General features: G+C 40.7%; 1 protein-coding gene across 5 annotated transcripts in view; it reads left to right on the top strand.

Moving 5' to 3' along the window:
* AFG2A (AFG2 AAA ATPase homolog A) overlaps window positions 1-23,025 on the top strand; it is a 190,777-nt gene that overhangs the window by 150,097 nt on the left and 17,655 nt on the right. For 2 of the 5 annotated variants that reach the window (XM_048078138.2, XM_048078140.1), the window contains one exon: window positions 4,140-4,304. In XM_048078138.2, coding sequence (XP_047934095.1) covers window positions 4,140-4,304 — 165 coding nt within the window. Of the gene's footprint in view, window positions 1-4,139; window positions 4,305-21,781; window positions 21,958-23,025 lie in introns of those variants that run through there. The other 3 variants (XR_007168731.2, XM_048078139.2, XM_048078142.2) reach the window with 3 other exon arrangements.

Raw genomic sequence — 23,025 nt, forward strand, 5'->3', positions numbered from 1 at the left:
TATTTAAGTTTTCTTTCCTGAAATAATTAACTTCATAATTGCACACAAAATACACATTTTTGAATCGGCTATCTTTTCCAATGCTGTATTTGGAAGTAATGCTCTCTTTTAATTACTAAAGAATTTAATCATTTCTTTTTGAAAGGGCAGTATTTTCTTCTTAATTAAAGTGTGTTTTTACTATTGATGATACCACGTATTACGTGATGGTTATCTCACTTTCCTGAACCCTGTTGCTCCCCTGAAGAATATTGTGTATATTTACTACTAGTAATCTTTCCATGTGTGGGCACTCAGACCCCTTTCATAACTGTTGTGGTAACAACAAAAAAATTACATAAACTTGCAAAAGAATTGCTTAATGGTATGAAGCGTTCTGGTTTCTACCAAAACCCCAACTACTTAATTTTGTGCCCTTTCCTGGCCTACATAAATTATGCAACCCTCACATCTCAACATCAGTGAATTATGTAGCTCTGCGCACACATCAATTAATTTTGGCCCCATCAACTTCCCACCTTCTGTGTGCTCCTAGCCTCAAATCAGTTTTGCATCTCCCAGCCGCAAGCAGTTAATTTTGTACTCCCAGCAGCTCATATCTGCCCGAACCTGCAGCCCCACTTCAACTCTTCACCCTCCCCCAGCTGCCTCTCCTCTCCTCTCCTCTTGCACAGACAGCCAAGCCTCGCTCCTGCTGCTGCTGCTGCCACCTTATCTTGCCAAATTTCTCCTCCTCCAGCTCAGCAGCGAAGGTCAATTGCAGGTGGCTTCACCTCCAGCCTGTGGTCAATGGTGGGTTCCCATGCCACCATGCCTGCTGCGCCCTGAGGGCTGTGGGGTGGTCCTGAGGTGACCTGGGTGTGCTTGTTGCTCCCTGTGCCGTTTCCAATGAGCAAGCTGCAAGGTGGGAAGTCCGTCTTCCTGAACGGCCTGTCAGTCACAGCACTTGGAGCAGCCACCTCCAAACACCTTCTTTATTTCTGCAGATAAAGTGGCGCTGAGGAAGAAGGTGCCACCATCCATAAAGGCCTCAGTGTTAAAGGTACTGCAGATGTCTGCACCAAATCCTACAATAGGCTTCGCTAAGCAACCTAGAAAGAACTCATTTTCCTCCAGGAGAAACTTCAACAGTGTGCAAAAACATCAAGAAAGATCTTATTCCCTTAGTGCCAACCTCTATGTGCAGCTCAGTTCTGATTTCTGAGTTATTTAGGCCAAAAAAGAAAAATAAGTCTGTGAGCAGTACACAGAGACCAAAGGCCTCAACATCTAGCCCAAGAGGGTGAGATGATGGCCTGCAAACAAGAATGGCCTCGGCTTGACATTGCTCTGTGCGCTTTCAGACCAGCGGGCAGCACACCAGCTCTGCAGCCCACCTGTGGCCTCTTCCTCTGCTCTTAGCTCCTTTGGAGCTTGCCCAAGGGAAAAGCAATGCAACAGCGAAGCGAGGAGCAGTTGGGCAGTGCCCAGGGTCTTCCAGGTTTCCCCATCTGCCTGTCCTGTCATGAGGGCTGGTGGAGACCATTTCTCGGCAGAATCTGTTTTTCTGTTTGGAAGTAAGAGGAAATTTGACTCTTCTCTCAAGTCAGGTTACCGAATGTTTTCTCTCCTCTCCTTTTTGTCTATGTCTATTTAAGCAGGAAGTGCTACAGAGGCTGACTTGTGCTTTTTTTGTAGGGTTCCCAGCACATCTGGCTGTCTTGGATAAGGTCCCTAGGCCTGACTGTAACAAAAAGTAATGATAGCATGTTTTAAACTCGGGCCTCCAACTAAGACCGTATATAGAAAACACAAAGCATTTGGGACAAACTGGAGGAAACCCAATTTTAAATAACTGAGAAAAAAAAATATTAATTTTTTGACATCTGTAATTGTGCTTTGTAAGATCGGGTGCTGCATCCTGTTAAGAGACTGTATCTCAGCAGAAAGCTGCTAGCTCCAGCTCTCGGTCCCAGCTGATCAGACTTTCTTTCCACCAAACACTTCTCTGTCCCACTTGTGCAGCCTTGGTCATTCATTAGTGTGAGCTAAGCTGTCTCTAGAAAATGTTCTAATTATCTAGGCTTCCTGATTAAACCTGCTTTGACTTAAAAGAGGTGTACCACTGTATTCTTGTGAGCATTTCATGTTTCTTCTAAATAACAGAATTTGCTATGGGCATTTCCTTAAGAGCATGCAGAATGCAATTGCAGTATAATTCCGCTCCCTCCAAGCCTAGTCTTGAAACATGTAAATTTCTCTTTCAAGTGTGTTGGCAAAAAATGGCAACATCCCGATAAATGCATGGCCTAGACACCAAATTACACACTGGTTGCGCTACCATTAGTGTGTCGAGTTCTTCAGTGGCTAAGAGTGCTGTGGCAGGTAGCACCGTCTGATAAGGAAATACGGGTGGATGGTTGGCTTCTCACTCTTTTTTTTTTTTTGAAGGGATCCAGCATTGGCCATTGCCAGAGATGGGGTACTGGACTAGATACGGGCCTTTAGTCTTCCCTGTGGAGCCTTGCTCTGTTCCTGCGTAGCTCAATGAAACAGAGCCGTGCACTTTCTGCTGAACGTTTTCACATTCTGTTTTAAAAATAACAAGACATCTCTTAACATTCAGGATACATTTTTCCACTCTGAAGCACCACAACAGTCTTTTTAAAGAAACTCTAGGAAGGGTGTTAACTTGATCAATGCTGTGCAGGAAGGAAAGCTCTTTCCTACTATTTTTTCAGCATGACTTTCACTGACATGATCAGGCTGGGAAAAGACTTATTGGCTGACAGCCCAGGACAGCCATGCAATATCTCTAGTCATCTGGAACTCAAACTACTCTGCCCAAGGGAGAACCATAACATAAAAACAATTTAGGTTACATGCTGAATCTTATAAACATTGTTTAGTTTTTAAAAATACTTTTTAAATACTATTTATGCACATTTGCAATGCACATTTTTTTCTCAAATGTCAAGTAGGAAAGGCTGGGAGGATTTTTTTTTTAATTTTTTTTACTGTAGACAGTTTTTTTTAAAATCTTGGAGATTTTTAGAAATACAGGGACACGAGCTTCCTCTCATCTCATAAATCTAAGAGCTTGGCTTCTCCTACATATCAGATATAATTGTTTTATATATAGATAGCGTTTACTTTTTGAGCTAGTCCAGAAACCATGGAATCACAGACAGGTTGGTTGAAGGGAGCTTCCAGAGGCCTTGCAGCCCCCCCACTCACCCAGCACGGGACCAACACAGGCCAGGGAGGGCTTGGCTTCGTCTAGCCAAGCCTCAAAAACCTCAAGGACAGAGTTTCTGCAGCCTCCCCAGTGACCTGCCCCAAGGCCACACTTCTCCCCTAGAGAAGAGATTTTTCCTCCAGACCAGTCTGAACCCTTTAAAGCTGCCCTTTGTGGTCATTGTCCCATATACACACATGAGGCTGCAAAGTTGGGGCCTTACCTTGTAACTATTAATTTGTTGAATTTTCAACTCTCTTGTGGCACAGGAGAAAGGTTCTTCTGACAGTCCAAAGCTGATGCTAAAAGGTGTTAGACTACAGTGCTTTTGCATGTCTGTGGTGGTTTTTTTTGTTTTTTTTTTTCTTTCCCTTTTTGAAACATCTCTGACCTCTGTCTATCGTTACCTTACTGCGTGTGAAAGCCTAACAGAGTAATCTGCTCTTCTGTATACAGCACTAATAATATGGGATAAATCAACATGAATACAGAATGTAAGCTTTACTTCAATGTCTTTTTCCTCTGCTTGTTGTCTTGACTGAAGATCTGAGCTTGGGATATGTCCATTGCCACCTGTCCTTTTGCCAAGTCCTAACATTCCAGCACACCTTGCAACAAGCCTAAAATTATTATTTTAGGAAAATGACTATAGTTCCTTTATGATGCCTTTTTTCCATAAACTGATATTTCACAAGCTGAATAGCATTACTGTCTTTTCAGTGACTGATTCATTTTTGCATAAGGGAACAACCCCTTTGTGCACATAAGCTTGATTGTTCTTGTGCAGTTCTTTGCTTCTGCTGAAATTGTTGGTTATTTGTTTGGGGTTTTTTGTTATTGTTTTTAATCGACTTATGTTTTTTTACTTTATTGATGTGATGTGTCATTTGTTATAACTTTTCCTGTGACATTTTCATTGCAGGCCTTGCTAAGACCAGGAAGAATAGACAGAATTATCTATGTGCCGTTGCCAGATGCAGCCACTCGTGAGGAAATCTTCAGACTTCAGTTTCGGTCTATGCCAGTCAGTGAGGAAGTCTGCTTGGTGGAACTCGTTCAGCACACACACAAATATTCAGGAGCAGAGGTAAAACTTTCTGTATGGTCATGGCCACAGAGTCAATGCACAAAATGGTATTTTTAAAATTGAAATAGAGCATCATCCAGGTATTATTCCTTGAGTCTACTCTAAGTGGCGGGGAGAATTATAAGAAAGACTTTGACAGATATATACTGTGATATGTATACTGTGATTTCTGTGTTTCTGCTCAGAAACCAGACTACAATGTGTTTGTTTTTGTTTTTTTCTCTCAAGATCTCCATCAGAGTACTGCTGCCAGGGAAAGGGTGAGCCATAGTAAGGTGGCTCTATTAAGGGTGTGGTGCCAGGTTGAGTGCAAGGAGATGGGGGCAAGTGTTCCCAGATGTCCACACAGTTCAACTGGGCCTCCCTGCATCCCCAGGGAGGGACCCTGTTGCATTCTATGATTTAGGATTGTGGCAAACAGATTCAGATTGAGGAAGGAGAGACAATTCTCAGACAGCATAAGGGAATTGCAAAGGAGTCACCGGTCACTTTGAGGCTCATATTTTCCTGTTCCATATAATCAAGAGCTCACAGCAGCACTTGCTGTTATAGCTCATTGCTGTCAGTTAGTCAGCTTCTGACAATGGCTGTCAGGCTATGATGTCCTGTCCTGGGTAGGGGGCGAAACTTCTTCAGATGCTGCTGCCTGGTAATTATAGTTAGTGGTCAGCACAGTGGTCCCTGAATATTATTCATGGCAGTGCCTCATGAAAGAATATTTCATGTTTTCTTCATTTTGATTAATTGAAAGTAATTGTATTACTTCAAAAATTCAGAAAATGTCATTAAGGTTGCCAATTCGACCTCTTAAAAGGTATGAAATACCGGAGTTAAAGTTTCCACCTTATTGTAGCCAGTCCTAGCGAATGCATTATCGTACCATCTCTAATTACATAGTCACCTTTTACTTTTTCCATAGCAGAGTGGAAAATGTGATTTGCTTTCCTTAGCTTCCTCCATCTTTCTGTATGCTGTTTACAAGGGCAAAGCTAAATCTTTGGCTTGGTTCAAAAGAGAGGGTGACTCTGAAGCGTTTGCGTGACTCCTATGGCACTGATGGCCCTTCTCAACCGACTGGCCGTTGGATATGCTGTATGTCTTCCAGGGAAGACGTTGCTCATTTAGCTACCACGTAAATGCTGCTATGTTTTATGATGCAGCACTGCCCACAAGTAACCTCTGGCTGGTGAGGACACTGCTGTGAATACTTCTCCAAGTCAAAGGAATGGGGTCAGACCTTGCCATGTGCAGCTGTGGTGTCCAGACAAGCCTCCAGGCTTGTTCCAGGAAGCTGTGTAAGGGCAGGGACCAAAGTCAAATCCACTACAGCCTTCCTCCTCCGCAGCACAGGACAAACTGTGCTCTGGGGACAAATGAATGGGGTCAACGCAGTGAGCAAAGCTGTTCTATGTAGGACTTCAAAGGCAAAGCAGTGAGCAAAACTTTTTTGTGTAGGACTTCTATTTGCAACAGAATGTGGGATCTTATAATGAAAAAAAAGAAAGCAGTAATCAACTTCTTATTGCAGGCTTAAAAGTTGGTCTAGGGAACTGTTGCAGCTATACCGCCTATGTGCTGAAGAGTAGTGACTTGAACCATTACTAGGTTTTTACCCCGATGTCAGTGATAAGAGTTTTGCTGTCCTGGGAAAATTTGTCTGCTTCTGTCCAAGTTATAAGCCTCCAAAAACATAAATGTAAACATATCCTCCGTTGTGTATGGAAACTGTTTTCTTACCAGGCAACAACTGTAATGCTTGTATTTCAGAAATTCCAAGCATATGGGGATTTCCTTTGGATTTGGGTCAGCCGAGGCTCTAGTGGTGAATTCCTGTGCTTAGCTTAGATAATGAGTCGCAAATGTCTTGGTGCTGGCTTTCTACAGAACCAAAAATAAGTTAATGGGTCATTGAGTACAAGTACAGACTAGTTGCAGGGGAAAAAAGCCTGCCTGTTTCTAATATGGCATTTCTCATGAATTTTGTTCTTTGGCATCATTCAAAGAGTTATAATAATTGGGATGTAAAGAGTAAACACAGAAAAAGCCTCAGTCAGTGTTCCTTGGAAGAATATATAAAAAGTCTTGACAGTTGGCACGCACAGTGGCCAGTTTCATTAAAGCCTTTTCTTCCTAGTGTCTCCAGCTTCCCAGCTTTAGAAATAGTTTCCGCTGTTGAATGGCAAGTTCCCATTCCACCGTTATACCCTTTGTTTGGAAAAGGAATGGAAAATGCTTAGTTTTGTGACTAGAAGATGCTGTATAAATAGGGAGTTTCATGTAGAGATATGTTGAATCCTCCTACCATGAGCTGAATAAACTGCAAGTAAAGTGGATAGTTTAGTACGCATCTGGCTTCCAACTTGGCAATTTTTCAGATCAGATATGTGTATATTTTTGCCTGTCATCACTTATGACCAGTTATCTCTATTCACCTGCTGGATGTATGTTTATCTTAATGAGTACGTTAAAGATATATCGAGATAGCAAAATAGGGTGTTTACTTCCCACTGTTTCATTTGAGAGAAGATGGAAGATAATTTATGAGGGTAAATTAGAATTCCCTTCTCTCAAGTGCAGGTGAAGTCTAATGTTTAAAAAAAAAAAAAGTGTATTAGGGGAGCAACATCTATACAGTTAGCTTTTATTATACCAAGCGGATAGGTCAAACAAAGCTTCAGCTTTCTAGAAATATTTGGATTTGCACTTGATCTTTATTTCTAGGCCCTTCTGAAATGCATGCTGGCATCTTGATAGCTCTGCTTTGCAGTGGTGCTTGAGGCTCGTCTTCATGGATACCTGAAATCTGTAAATCAGGACGGTGAGAAATAGCTTTCAGAAGTTTCTGAATAGCGAGGTTTGGCCTTGGAGCTGATATTGACACCAAGAAGCATGCCATCCACCCACTCTGGCAACTTCTTTGGCTGCATCCGTGCCCTGAAGGCATCTGCCTTTTCCCAGGACTGCCTCAACCTCTCGTTAGCGCAATGGGAGCCTTGCACAGGGGTAGGTCTGTTTGCTGTACGGACGGGTCTGCAGTAACCGTACAGCCTGTTAGCTCTCACATGCTGGCCAGTGGGTTTCTCCGGTGTGGTGGTGGAACAGTCAGAGCTGGTCTTGCCCCTGTTTTTTTTCTAGGAAATTTCCACTGAAGGCCATGCCCAGGCAGCTGCCGCCTGGCACGGTTCAGCTAGAGGCTGTGCTGTGCCATGCCATCGGCTTCATTCTCCTCTCCTGACGCGGTGGCATTAGCAAGGAGCTCTGGTAGGCATGGAGGAGAAATCTCTAGTCCTTGAGAGTAATGAAAATGGTTAAAGCAGCAAATGTCTTGCTGCCTCAAAACTTTAATAAGATTAATTCTAGTGTTTCTGCATTTTATTTTGAGCAAAATTGCACCATTATATAACTGAAGATTATTTTTAATAGTTTTGAGATGTCTTCATCCAGAGATTGTTCAGTCAGATGATAGCTAAATGATCTAGAGCGTTTTCACTGCTATAATTCACGTTGAGGAGTTTTATCTGGTTTATTTCTTATCATGTTTCTGTAAAGTATGATTAAAGATACAAGCACAGGAGCATTTAGAAACGAAGTGCAAGTAAAGTGAGTTGTTTGGGTCTGATTAGTTTCCTGTCACGATGTCACTACAGCTAGCTTGCATTACACAAGATGGGCCTTCTAAAAACTAAGGGGCTCTAGCTTTTTCATTTGGGGATCGGTTTAGGTTTTTCATGCTTATTGGCTGCTCTCTGTTACAATAGAAAATGCCAATAGTCTCAGTATGCCTCAGAGGCATACGAGGAGTGGCTGAGGGAACTGGGGGTGTTAGTCTGGAGAAAAGGAGGCTGAGGGGAGCCTCATCGCTCTCTAGGACTACGTGAAGGGAGGTTGCCATGAGGTATGCGTCAGTCTCTTTTCTCAGGTGACAAGTGATAGGACGTGAGACAACAGCCTCATGTTGCACCAGGGGAGGTTTAGATTGGATATCAGGAAGAATTTCTTCACAGAGAGGGTGGTCAGGCATTGGAACGGGCAGCCCAGAGGTGGTGGGGTCCCCATCCCTGGAGGTATTTAAGAGCTGTGTGGACATTGTGCTTAGGGATGTGGTTTAGTGGTGGACTTGGTAGTGTCAGGTGGTGGCTGAACTTGATCTCAAGGGTCTTTTCCAACATAAATGATTCTGTGATTCTAAAGCACTTCTTGTGTAAAAAAGAACACAATCACATGGACAGAATCTGATAGGAAATTGCTTGTCATGTGATTTTTAAATTATACATTATCTCAAATTTTTTAAAAAGGTTAGAAAAAAGGTTGAAGTTGGAACATGGCCTAGAAGAAGGACACCAACCTTTATATATGCAAAGACTGATGTCTTCATTAGATTTGTGTTGTGAAGAGAAAAAAAAAAGGATATAATTACAAATGAAATGGAAGGGGTATTCCTTACCTCAAATCCTTGGAGTTTACTTTGTGAAAAGGGATGAGCAAGGGAGTTAGACTCTGTTTCACCACTGTAGAAATATTTTATTCTAGTAAGTAGATGGTAAATAAAAAGGAAAATAAACCCAGTAGAGTGAGGGACCTTCTTTTATTATGTCAGCCCCTGTCAGATTATGTTTTTGTTCCAGGAGAGAAGGCAGTACAGAGAGGGAGGTTTTAGGTAGAAACTGAAACCAAGTGTTGAGTTGTTTTGAGTTTAAAGTTGGTTAGAAATAATAAAACATTAAATATTCTGGATATCATTGTAATATTCTTAAGTGTGGTTGTAAAAATAAGCTAATGGGACTGACTGTTTTTAAATTGGTGGAAAGCAGGTCATGGTGAAAGCAGAGGCTGACATTGTTTCTATAGTATTATCAGTTTCCATGCTTACAGGAAACAATAGTAAAGCGGGAACCTGGGAACCTGTAAATCTTTCACTGGTTCTTAGTCGAAATAGAATAGTTAATGTAAAAAATATCTTTCTCACTTTGCAATAACTCTCAATGGGAACACAGAGAGGAAAAAAAAAGCTAACGAACGTTTGCTCTGGCTCAAATGAGTGCGCGTTTGATGCCAAAAAAGTATCTTTGCAGCAGCACACTAGCTCTAATCAACTGAAGCCTCTGACTATTAAAATATTTATTTCAAAACATACATGTACTTGTTTACCAGATACTGACATATTTAAACTATAAGTTTGAAGAAACCAAACACCCAAACCAACGACAACCTTCCAAAGCTCCTCTCTTTCTCACACAGGAAGACACCAACTGCAAAAGAAGTGAGGATGTATTCCATTATAGGTGTGTGGGATGGTAAACAAGGTTTTAAGAGATCGGGAAGAAAACAGTCTCTCTTTCCTAAAGTGCATCTTAAATAAAGGTGAGGGAGGGCTTAGATATAGGGAAAACAAGACATCTGGCAAATTACAATGTGTTTTCTTTATATCTAGCTTGCCATGAAGGAAAAGATCTTCCAAACTTAAGGGAAAAGCTTTCTAGTTAACATTTTTAAGGGCAATGGATCTAGTCCTATATAGCAGCCTACAAAGACAGACTTCAGGGGGAAAAAAAAGGCAAGAGTAAAGGTTCTGTGACTCTGGAAATCATATCCTAGCTAAAGCTCGTGGTTTTCATTTTTAAGCATGAGGATGTTTGTTCCTTTTATGCTTAATTATGCTAGATGCAGAGCATGTTCAATTCCCATAGACTTCAACAGATGTTGAAAGTGCTTAAGATGTCAAGCTTGGGACTGGACCCTCAAATTTTGACCTTCTAAGATACATATATATACACACACACACACACACAAAAAAAAAAATTCTTGTATCTTATCAGAAATGTGTAATTTGAAAATATGCTTTGGTATTTAAAGCATCTGTGGCTGAAGTGACTCTTGCTGGACACTTCTGGATGGCCTTGCCATCTGAAGGAGTCCTGCTTATCCTCACACTAGGGTACAGTGTTATCCTGAAATGCAATTTTCAAAATGAAGGACACCATCAAATTGAAACGCAGCAAGATTAAGGCCTCAGATGAACCTCCGAAGCTTCTCTTGGATTGATGCATCGGATCTATTAATTTATATCACTCATTGAAAAGTGAACATTTTTGTGTGGGTGGGTGTGGAAAAGAGGCTCAGCCTTCATCCAGTGTGGGTAATCAGGGATCACCACCTTCCTACACACGTTTATCAGCACCAAGGATGTGTTTGGCACAGGTGGCTGGAAGGTGAGGAAATACCTGGCATTCAAAATGTTTTCCGAGTGTCAGTGTTTGGTATAAACGGGATGAATCACTTGAAAGGAAATAACTAACTACACAGGACTTCCCATGGGATTTTGCTTACTGCCGGTCTCGCAAGAACCTCGTACGTGCGGAATGTGCTTGGACAGACTGGGAACGAGGGCAGTGTGAGTGCCTGGGTAATCACTCATCAGCACAAGGGTGTCGTGGCATTGCGCCGCATCTCCCCGTTCTCCTCTGTAGCCGCTGCAGAAAGATCTGGTTCCGTTCCCGCGTTTTGCAGAGATGGGGCTGGGGGTTGTTCGCCCTAAGCGGGCTGATTTTCATCACGTCTTGTCTCAGCCGAGACCCAAAAAAGATCTGTGTTCCTCCTGTATGCTTTCATCACATGGATATATAAAACGGGGTCGCAAATTGGCATGTTTATGTAAAACGTAGGGCTTGGTATACAGAAGAGTGTTTGCACTGAAATTTATGCATGGCTTGCTCATCTGGGAAAGAACATTTTATCCTTCAGTGAGATAATGATTTGCTAATAGTTTAATCAAGCAGAGGAGATTTAATGCATCTGGCTGAAGGGACGTTAGCGTTTCTGAAAAGGTCAGACCCATTAACAGCTCAGGAGGATACCATCGACACTGCTTCCTAAACAGCTCAAAGAACAGCCATCCTTAGAGGAACTTGGGGAAAATGCCAGAGGGAATTTAAATGAGCCCCTGAGTGTGCACCGAGCAACATTTTGGTATAAAATTTAGCCTGCTTCTCAAACCTGGGATTTGAGTCCAAAGAGCTGAACGTTTGGATTCTGTAATTGCCGAACCCCTTGGGGTGCAGGGACCTTTAGAGCTAATTTCAGTCTTAGTTAACTATTTTAATGGTGTTGTCCGCCCAGATTCTGTACACGGGTACTTGGATTTGCATTTATGCTTGCCGTGCCTTTGAAGGGTTGATTTGTGTTGCACGCCCGTCTGGAGGGAGAGCCTGCAACACGGGCACCTGTGGTGCACGGGACAAGCAATCCTCAGTCGGCGGAGCTGCTCACTTGTGATGAGCTTTTAGGGAGCTACTGCTAAATGTGGTAATTTCACCAAAAAGGCCAAGGCTGCAGGGGACAGCCGCTGCTCAGCGTGGCCTGCTGGCTACACCGTTTGCCTCCTCCTCTTTCCTTTTCCCTCACTTTTCCAGGGCACCTTTTATGCAGCAGAGTTACCAGGAGCTCCTCTTTGCTGAGGATAGCGAGGGAAGTGTGTTGCCAGCACAGCGGGGGGCTGTTCAGCTGTCACTACAGCAGAGGCTTATAAAAGAGGGACCTCGACTGATACTCTGTCAGCCAGCTTCACTTGCCCTCTACTCTTGCCTGTGGCTTTGCTGCTTTATTGTCTTGTTTTTGGCTGTGATTCTAGTAATGGAAAAACATGTTGCTCTTTAAAAGCAGATGGGAATTCATTCCTGAAGGAAAAAATGTCTCTTTAGGCTACTGCTATTGTTTTCTTTTAGTTTTATTTTTTGCGTATGAGTTATTTCTAGCAACTTCTAATTTAATTCATTCTTGTTCTTCTTCTTTTTTTTTTTTTCTTTTCAATCAGACAGCAGGGATTATTCTTCAGTGGCTTATATCACACACTTTCCGTACACCAATAATCATAAATGTGGGTATGTAATGTTCAGAGTCAAAACAGCATGTGCAGTCATCAGGAAGGAATTGAAAACATTGATTTATTTATACCTTTTGAAGTATTTTCATTTACATAATATAAAGGCTCATATCAGTGCAGAGTGCTAGAATTTGCCTTTATGTTTAAAAATAAAAAAGGAAGAAAAATAAATCCAACACGTTTTCTCCCAGTGATCTGTTTTTCTGATTTAAGCCTGTAGTGTTGACACTTGATCTTGTAAGTTATGATGTGTAGTCGAGTATGGAGCTAGAAAGGAGCTGGCTGCTTTGAGTTTGACTCAACTCAAGTCCTAAAGTATAAGACAAGGCATACAAATTAGAGAAAGTCAGCAAAAAGTCATTACATTTCTTAGACAGTGAAATCTTTACCCTTGACTCTTATGCCCCAACTTCAGGGCCAGATTCTTAATGTATACGAGTTGTTGTAAATACTGAATGTGTCTTAGTACATTAGCAAAAGATCTGTCCAAAGTTTTTTATATCATTTTCTGTGAAACAACTGTTTTGTATTCATCTTTTTCATAAACGGGGGGGGGGGGGGGAAGTAAATATTCTTACATCTCTATTGTTATTTCCCATATCCTGAGATTAAAGCGTGCCTGGCTGGCTGAAATCTCTGTTATGATTACTTTTAATAGTATGTAATGTCTGACTGTCAGCGTTCAGTTTAGCTTTTTCTACATGTATGTACGTTTCCCTCGTTGGATATGGTGAGGATTGCAAGGGGCTTTCCCACAGAGACAGCACCGAGGCATCATCTCAGGCATCAGCTTGGCCAGGAGAGCTGCAGAGGGCTCCCTGCTTCTCTGGTAAAATTGCCTTGTCAGTCTTAACAGAATCCGTCCTCTGTAAACAAGGGTAGTTCTTGGACAATAATATCCAGGAGAGTTCTCATTATTATTTTAGTTGGCACTAGGAATATTTAAATGCACTACCTGAAGGCTAACTCAGGTAGGATGTTTATAACCTGTGAAACTATACAGAGGAACACCTTGTGCTGACCTACTTGTGTTTCTGGTGCTGTGCCAGCTAAATTGCCGTCAAGGTGGAAGAAATGTTAATGAATGGCAGAGGAATAATAGAGCCCAGGAATAAAAGCTTATTAATCTAGCTGAGTATTGTTCCTGTGAATGAAGAACGTGTGTTTTAATAACAACGCTAACTGTTTACACTTCACTGAACTGCAAAGATTGGAGAGGTGTGTGTGTGTGAACTGAAATATTTGAATATATAGTGGTATCTTTGTGTAAACATAAAATTAGATGTTGGCCTTTTGCAGTCATCGGTGAAGTAATTGTTTCTTCTGAAAATTTGGAACCTCGTAATAAACAAATAATAGAAAAATAATAAAATCAGTAAGTCTGCCTAAATTAGACTGTGAATATCTTGAACATTAGATATACTGAATTTCAGGCTTAAAACCTGTCATTATTAAAGCTACATTTGTACAGAACATGCACCAACTATTCTGCTTCCATTGCTTTGTCATATAATAGAAGCAAAATTTCACTGCAATAAAGTAAGTGTTGAGTTTATTTTGGGAGAGATGATCGCTAACACTACAGTGACTGGAAAGCTTGTTTGTTTGTTCGTTTTTAACATTTTAACTGTGATATTTTTAATCGTTCCCATCCAAATAAATGGGTATCAACCATAAGCTTGCACACTTGCTGTCATCCCATTTCTTTCAGAGGGGTTTTGATTAGGCATGATTTTATTTTATTTTATTTTATTTTATTTTTTTTCTTTTCAGGGGGAAGGAATATTTGAAATATCAGGCTTCGTTCTGCTTTTCCTTTTTTGGAATTTCAAGTTCTTTGGTGAGATTAAGCTGTTCAGCAGTAATTCTGAAATTATTTGAGAAGTTGTTAGCAGTTAAGATAGTCATGATGCAGAATGCAGGAAGAGGGAAGCAGCCTTCAAGTATTTGCAGCCATACCTACATCGTCAAACAGGAAAATTTTCCCTTTTTTCATGTAACTTCTGTTTTGACAGTGTGCCTGAACCCTGGGTTTTCTTGAGAATGAGAGTTGCAGCCCTGTTGAGGAAGGCACTTTAGGGGGAGCTATCTGTAGCTGGCTTTGTGTTTTGTACTTGGATCCTAACAAGGATTTTGCATTTGCACAAAACTTTGGTCTTAGCATTCAAGCCATTGCCTGGAGTAGAAGCTGTCAAGTAGTTTCTTAGCACTGCTGGAATGCTGATGGCTGTGTGTGCTACTCTAGCTCAAATTTTTGTATATCAAAAATTGGAAATTGTTGTTTCCAAATTATCTTTTATGGCTTCCCTAAAATACATATGGAAATACATTAAGGTTTAGATTGCCTTTGGCAGAAGGATTAAATGGTTATTGGCAGATGGAAACAGCACAGTAATAGCTCTGCAGCAAATTATTAGCCATGGTAGATGCAGACCTGTGGACCATGTTGCTTTTTAATTAAACTGGTTCAAACTATTACCTAGTTCTCAGTCTAAGCTTTTGTCTCCTTGCTTTGAGTAATGAAGACATCAAGGATACTCAGGTAGAAAACAACTCTGAGGTCTTAGTCTTCTTTGTTTATGACACCGCGTGTAGAGAAATGAGCCATGGGAGCTGGGTTGACCACTTGCAGTGGAAGAAAACAGAACAAAACCCCAGATGACTGCAGTAGTTAATTGGTCTTGACATCCCCATTGTTGGGGAGGAGAACTAAGAGCATTTTGCTCAGTTTAAAAAGGCTGCTCTGGATTTTGTTTGATGGGTTTTTCTTGGTGGTGGGTTGTTGGTTTTTCATTTTTTAGGGAAGGGGGTTAGTTATGATTTACAGAGGTTGGCTTCATACTTCATTTCCTAGCAAACAAAATTAATTTGTCATAAAAGTAGGCTATAACTATTTTACTTACATTGCACAGTGAAGCATAGCATTGGAGGGAAAGGGGTGGGAGAGCAGCGATCTGTCTTCTGTTTTGTCTCGTCTGTTTTTGTCTTTCTTTGTGTTTTACTGGGATAAACCAGCTTTGTCTTTTTCCGGAACTGTTCCCAGTGAGCACCCGTTTGATGAAAAACTGATGAAGAGGGGGGAAAAATAATGTAGCCAGCTCCTAGGCTAGATTCTGGGTATATGCACTGCATGTTTCCAAGTGTTTGTGAGTCCGTGTCAGGAAAACTTGATCTCTCTCCAGCAGCCACTGTCACTTGCCAGGACTGGTTTTCTTCGCTCAGCTGAGAAGGAAGGAAGGACTAAACAGAAGAAGTCAGGAGTCAGGTTGTTGGGGATTTTTTCTCAATACAGGTGCAAAGTATTTTCCCTCGCAGAGCTGCAGCATCAGGTTCTGCTTTGCAAAACAAAAGTCATGCACCTAATGGGGGTGCCCAGAGCACGTGGGAGTGAGCCTGGCCCGTGGGGGCTTGGGGCTCACATCGTGCACTGCATGAGTGCATGACTCTCTTTTGCTGAGAGGAAGCAAAAGGGGAGGAAAAAAAAAAAAAAAAAAACACCTCAAAACCAAAAAACTCAAACCCATATAGTGCTTGCATTCTTGATTAGGTCAGTGGTTGCAGACGTGGCTGTTTACATGAAGAGAGGTGTCTGGGGGAGTTTCCTTGTCGGGGGGCGTACAGCATATCTGTGGGGATGCAGGCACACTGCAGACTTGTGCGAGCAGACGTGTTATCGCTCTATAGGATCTTGCCATTTCTGTGGTCATTTTTGCTTATTTACATGATATGTGATCTGGGGGGGAGAAGCAAACCGCACTCCTTTATTAGCGAAACAGAATTTGCAGGCAAAAAAATGCATTCAGTAATTTGGTATAAACAAGAGTGAACAAAACCTTTCCTGATTATGACTTCTCTAGTTTGAGGCCTGAGGACTTCCAAAGAAGAACGGGAAGTCTTGTTTTAATATTCATACAGTAAGCATTCCTCATAATAAAACGTCAGTTCTCTTCAGAAGAAAGTGTTACAGTGGTTATGATCCACAATGGAATATAATCAAAATGTTCAAAACTGAAAACTTACTTTTCATTCCTGACATTCAGTGTTACTAAATTTGCAAAAGTATTTGTGAATCCAGTGAAGAAAACTCAAGGACGAAAAACTGAGACTTTTTTGGATCAGTCAGCTTTTTAAATCATCTTTTATTTTTTCTTTTCCTCTTCTTTTCTATATACTGTTTTTGCATTCTTGTGATCTAAAAAAAATCATCTTTTGAAACTTATTGGTCTCTTTATATTGAAAAAAAATCTGTATTTTGCATTCATTAACCTCTGTTTATTAACAACAATATTTATGTAAGACCAGGTGGAGAAGAAAAAAAGCATGAAATCAATTTATCATCTGTCAATGCTTGGAAGTTGGAGGAAGAAAGTGAACTTGAGAATTCAGACACTATCTTACCCTAGGCTAATTGTTTATCATTAAAAAGAGAGCTTGCATGCAGGAGGGAGTGTTATGTTTTGGACTTACTTCCTTGTAACTCATAAATCTTGGCTGTGTAAATGTTCAGTCATTAATTAAGGGTTTCAAATTAATCTGCTTCCTGACTGGACTTGGCTGTTTTTGCATAGAGCAATGCTCTTGCCCAACTTGACAGTTTAGGAACACTTTCAGATGTGTGATATGGAAGTACAATGTTTATTGCAGAGAGTTAATGAACAGTGTGCATGGCGGTGGGACAGGCGTTTCGTTACTGACACGGACAGGAAATAGCGTGGTGGTATCAGAATGCTTCTGCGTACTTTAATTACTTCCCTTACTTCAAACAATAGCAAAAATGTCTATTTTGGATCGATAAACGTCAGTGCTGAGCAAAATGTTTTTCTTTTCATTATCCTGAGATAATGTTCCGTATTTGCAATTCAACCGGTTTACTCAGGAGGATCTATAACAACAGCCAAAAAGTTGCTCTTACGTTATGGAAAAAGATTTCAACTTTTGTTAGAGGCTTTTTAAAGATTAATTGGCCCTATTATCATGAGGGCATTATCATTGCATTCATTTGAGCTGCTCATATAATAACAGTGTTCATTTGGATTTTGTGTCCTCCTTGTGTTACCCTTAAGAAATTCGTGTGTGTATATATATATATATATATATATATATATTTGTGTCTCCTTTCTTACTTATGAAGGCATAGTAGGGGCTTCTACCACAGGTTTAATTCTTTCACTAAGATTTAGGATTTTTCAGAAATTCATGTTTGGATGACAATGTGTTTGACATTATATATTGTACTGTAAATGTCTTAGCACTTAGTTACATGCAGGTCTGTCTTTGCAGCGTTGAAGGTGAGTCTACTGGCTCTTCCTCTTAAGTGAACATCGCTTAGCTCATGCAATGAATTTGCTATTAAAGGTGGAGGAACAAAATCTGCAAATGAAGCATCCAGCCAGGTAGTCCTGGAGATGTACTACATTTTGTAGCTATTTCGAACCAAAAAATGTTTTCATTATATGCGTTCCAGCTGACTGGATATGTACTGCAACAGTCAGCTTCCTCCAATTCTGTATGTGCAACAGATTTCATAAATAACTCATCAGGTTTCTGTTCCAAGATATCTGGTTTGTACATGAAACCTAGAGAAGAAAGAATTAATCATAAACATGAACTAAAAAGATCTCTAGTTAGCTATTTGAAGCCATACTGTTCCATTTTGGAAAGCATGTTGCTGCTCTTGTTTTCTTTGTCTCAGAAGTGCAAAGGGATGCCACAGCTCCACCAGGAAACTCACATACTGTCTTGTGAACCTGCCTTTCTTTCATACGTGTTGCACCGGGGAAGAGATTTGCTGCATAATTGCTAACTGCTAATTGGAAATTGGTCTGACCCAGTTTCAAAGCTTTGAGGGGGGGGTTGAAATCTGCATTTAACTCTTCAGCTGAATTTCATCACCTTCATCACTTCAGCCAAAGCCAGACTTTTAATACCAGCTCATTTCTGGCCTAGTCAAAGTTGAGGTTGTTACCCTACAGCATTTCTGAGATCTCCATGTGCATAAAAATTCCCCTGTAACCAATGGAATTATTTAATGCACTGAAAATCAAGTTCATGTTTAAGCTTGCTAAATCCAAGGATTATTTATTTAATTCCTAAAGATTAAAATGTCTTCTAATTTAATGTATATTATTAACTAGACAGCAGGAATAACAGAGGATGTATCAAGGTAAGGTGCATTTTTGAAGGCATTCCATTGCTGCCATTTACTTGCCCATCACTTCCTAGCAGTTCATTTCTGTCAATCCGGCTGATCATGAACTACCCAACACACTCTGTGCCATTAGGCTGTGATACAGCAAAGTGATGTCTCCATGATCAAGAAAACTCCTCATGTTCTAACTGGATCAAAGAGTTGACATGTTCCCCGTTTCATTTAGTCCCAAGCGAAGTCATTGTAAATGCACTGCAAGTTCCAGGTCTTTCAGGACTGCTTTTTGCAGATTTCTAATATGAGCCGTGACTATGTGTGTTTGTGAGAGACAGTGGTGAGGTGAATAGCTCTTCTTTTAACCAGCGTTTTGGAATTGAGCACAGCTCAGCTTAGCCTTGATGCTACTGTAGGCACGCTCGAGGACAGCTTTACTATTAACAAACCTGCCACTCTTTTCACATCCTTCTGAAGCAGCAAACTCTTTTTAGTTGCCTCTGTGGGATTCCTGCCATCCAAGACCTTCTTTCAAAACCAGTTTCACGTGCAGGAATCACCTCCAAGGATGTGTAGGTTGGGAATAAGCCACCGGCTCAGGCCAGAAGTGTAAATTCAGGTGAGCTGCCAGGTGCATGCCGTGCCAGTGCCATGGATGGGGTTGTTTCAGTTACAGCTTTGGTGTAGGTGCACCCTGGTGAGTGCCGACCTTCACAGGAAATGCCAAGCCTGCAGCCTGCCTCGAGTCTTCTTTTTCTTTTTTTTTTTTTTTTTTTACGAAGCATCACAGGAAATAAGCAGTAGTGTTTAGCACTGTGTGTCGTGATGACGAGTGTGTTTAACTTTTTAGATTACTTTTGACTATTTGTTAAACTGATAGCTTTTAACTTGTTAAAAGCACCATGTGGAACATGATAGGAAGGCTTGCTGAAGTATGAAATATAGAATTAAGAAACTGTGGCAATAAATCTCTCTTCTGCCAATCCTGCATTTCATTGGAAACAGCCCTGGACTTGCAGGGAGATGGTTGGATCATATAAGAGGTTTCTTCTTTCTTGTGAATTTCATAATTCGACACATCATATTCGGTAAGAGGTAAGCTGTATTTCAAAGCCTGAAACGGTGCTGGTGTTCAGATTTATCATTTGAAATCTGTTGTTACACAAGGCTCGGAAGGCATTCAGCATTGTATGTGGTAGCATCTATGGGCCACCGACGTAACAGGAAAAACACTTGTGTTGTGATGCCCAGTTCCAAATACAGCCCGGTGCTGGGGCTGGTCTTCCCTGTAGAGGGGCTCTCGAAGAAATTGCCGGCCGGTTATACTTGAGAGAAGTCTAAGCAGAGGACAGCAATGACAAAGATGATGATCCAGTCCTCTTCCTATACATGAGGTATTTTAGTTCAGAGTTGTGGTTTTGAGCCCCTTGCGTTATGAGGTATCATCACCTGTAAGAACTGAGGATAATTTTCTAGTCCGTTTGCCTTATTTCTTCTTGTATACTAGGTTGGACTGTTTTTGCAATGTGCAGACTCAAAATCAGGATCTACATTCAAAATACCGTTGGGGCATTATTGTAAATTGTGTCTTTGGCAGGACACTCATCTGTTTCAGCACCTGCCTCCTGTGGGATGTTCCCAGTAAGTTCCCCATCAAAACCAGTGTAGATTGGGCTGGTACTGGTTTCACTGCCATTTTGACACCATGTCATTGAAAGAGAGACTTGGACAACATAGCAAGGAAGCTTTGAAAGTTGCTAAATTAAAAAAATAAAATATTTAAATGGGGGGGGGGGGGGAGAAGGCAGACTTACCATGCATTAAACAAGGAGTCTGTTTTAATAAAGCAGAGGGTACTGAAGAAATTCATGTGGATTAAAGCAAAACAAAAACAAAGAGACAGAAAATAAGGAAAAGAGTAGCAGGGTTAATATGGGAGAAGCTGAGGGATTATTAGTACCAAGCATGCATTTTCCAGGAAATTGTAATCAATATAAAGAAACATTCATAGCAAAGAAAATGGCTGGAAATTCAGAGTGAACATGAATAAATAAATAAATGAGGAGGGGGGGAAGAGTAATGCAGCAGTTGAGCCTATAAAAAAGTGCTTAAAACTGCTGTCTGTGCGAAGGTAAATAAAGAGGGCAAGTTACGGTAGATGCCAGGGCCAGTGGCAGCACCGGGGACTACAGGAGCTGCTCTGCTCATCTCACGGTGCCAGGGCTCCCGAGGCTTTTCCTGCCGAGCCAGTGCAGATCCTTGCCGTATCCCCTGGTGAGCGTCACTCGTGCTGTGGTTTCTCAAGGTGAACAAAACAACGTTGCTGGTGTTAAAATGATAAACCTAGTCCAGTCCTAGTCCAGTCAGGATCCACACAGAACAGGTTGTTCCCTGCAAGTCGGAACAACGCTGATAACATTTGGCAGGAATAGCAAATACGCATTAATATTTGCACTACGATAACAGAGGGATTCTATTTTGAGGCTTATATTTGATAGTAATAATTCATCCCTGTTTCTGATATGATTCCTGAAAGAAAGTATCTCTCTCCTACTGTGAAGGGGCTTTCTCGAAAGTCTCCCCTTTTTACAACAGAGCTTTTAGTCATTTTATTTTTACCATTGAAAAGCCAGCAGTTTTATTGTACTAATGCTTAGCCTGCCAGGCCTTTTAACACCAGATTTTTTTGATTTGAAAATAGTGAGGGTTTTTTGTTGTTTGTTTCTTCTTAATTCATATACAGCATTTAAGGAAAGCTTAATTAATCCCAGCATGCAGGGAGAGGAAACAGTGTTTCAGCAATTGAGAATATAATTAGCTACATTTATACAGAAGTGATTGTATTACCTAAATCGTTTTATTATTATTATTTATTTTTTCTTCATGAGTTTGGGACTAGGGATGGAGGGCAGGCACAGGCTCTGTAAGAAAGCAGGGGTAGTAAAAATACTTTCATGGAAAAAAAGAAGTCTGACGAGCTATCTCTATTCTTCTGCAGAGCTGAAAAACTGTACTTACTCTTTGTTCTTACTCTTTACTTACTCTTACTCTCTGTTTACTTACTCTTACTCTCTGTTCTTACTCTTTTTCTACTCTTTGACAGAGGTGGAATTTAAATTTAGGCTTAGGAAGTTTGCAAAGCTTGGAAAACCCACACGAGCTGAATCCTGTTCTTAAGGTGTAAACATAGGATGATAGGGCGGGTATTGGGTATGAAGGCCAGACTTTTTACTGTTTTTTATTAAAATATTTTGTTACTTCTGCTGCAAATTAGCATTGGTTTGAACATTTTCTCTCTTAAGTATTGTTCAGTCTTCCTCATTAAAAAAACATTTCCTCAATAATAATAGATTCCATATGTAGATGTACTATGTAAAATGATACATATTAATGTAAGTAATCATACATGAAAATGTTTTTTTGCTTTTCACCAAGTAATGACTCTTCTCATTTCAGTCTTCTGTCCCCCAAACAGACAGAACAGCAAGCAAACCTGTTGAAGGGAAATTGTTGTTTCAAATAATTTTCCAGATACCACATTTTCTCAGTTCAGATGGAGCTGGCGAAGGAGCCGGCCAGCAGAGATCGACCAGTTACTCTTCCAAGAACAACTTGACTCTTTCAGCAGCATGGTCAGTACCACGCATCCATGTGTGCCTGACAACTAACTTACTGAGAGGCCTCAGTTCAGGAAAGCTGTTACCCATGTGCTTGGCTTAAAAAGAGAGGGCAAGTCCCTTCTGGTTCAGAAACCTTTGCACTGACTGGGAGTAAATGGACTCCTAAGTGTGCTTACAGCTGAGCATTTGCTTAAGTATTTTGCTGAACTGCACTGTTGTGGTGAGACAGAAAGACTTTAGAGTGCCTCGCACATTGTCTCAGAAACATATGGGGAAAGAATTTCTTAAAAAGAAGGAAAACAAAATCCTTTCCTTTTTAAAGGTTTACTACAGTATTCCAACATTTGCCTGTAGAAATAATGCTCACCCTCAAATTCATACAAAAAAGAGCTCTAAAAGCAGAGTTCCGTTATGAAATCTCTCTATTTTTTCATCTTTTGTGCATGATTGTGAGAAAAGGAATATGTTCGTGTGTTTTGGTTAAGCCTTATAGCACGATGGAATCAAGCAGTTTGGCTGATGAGATGTTCTCCAGCTCTCCTGTAGCAGATGAGCTTCTGGCTTCTGTGTGGTGGATGGCGTGGGGAGAGCAACAGGCGCTCTTACTGCTGGCAGCTGCGTGTGCAGCAACACTTAAAAGATTATCAGGACCGTTTCCCAAAACAAAAGAGATACATCAGATTTTTCTTCAGTCCAAAGGTGGATGATGATAATAATTAAAAAAAAAAAATCCTGAATAAACTAAAGTAGTATAGGCCATTGCTGTCTCATTGCTTATGTAGAAAAAAAGAAAAAAGCAGTTATGATTTTCGTTTTTTTGTCATTTATTTTTTTTTTTAACCTTAGAAGAAGATTTCAGAATATTTTGACTTAAAAAGATCTTAAGTATTTCAATTCAAAATTACCTTTTCAAGATTTCCTTTCAATTCTGCTGCTAAGTGTAATGGGTGAGGTTGAATTCAAACTGCTGTTTGTTTGCTTTCGGATTAAATGACATATTCTGCTAGGGAAATATTCTGTTCTCTGTTCAGCAGAAAATGTTTGCAATTCTGCTTTTGGATGAACCTGAAATGAGAGGGA

This window comes from Anser cygnoides, chromosome 4, assembly GCF_040182565.1.
Source record: "Anser cygnoides isolate HZ-2024a breed goose chromosome 4, Taihu_goose_T2T_genome, whole genome shotgun sequence".
Lineage (NCBI taxonomy): Eukaryota > Metazoa > Chordata > Aves > Anseriformes > Anatidae > Anser > Anser cygnoides.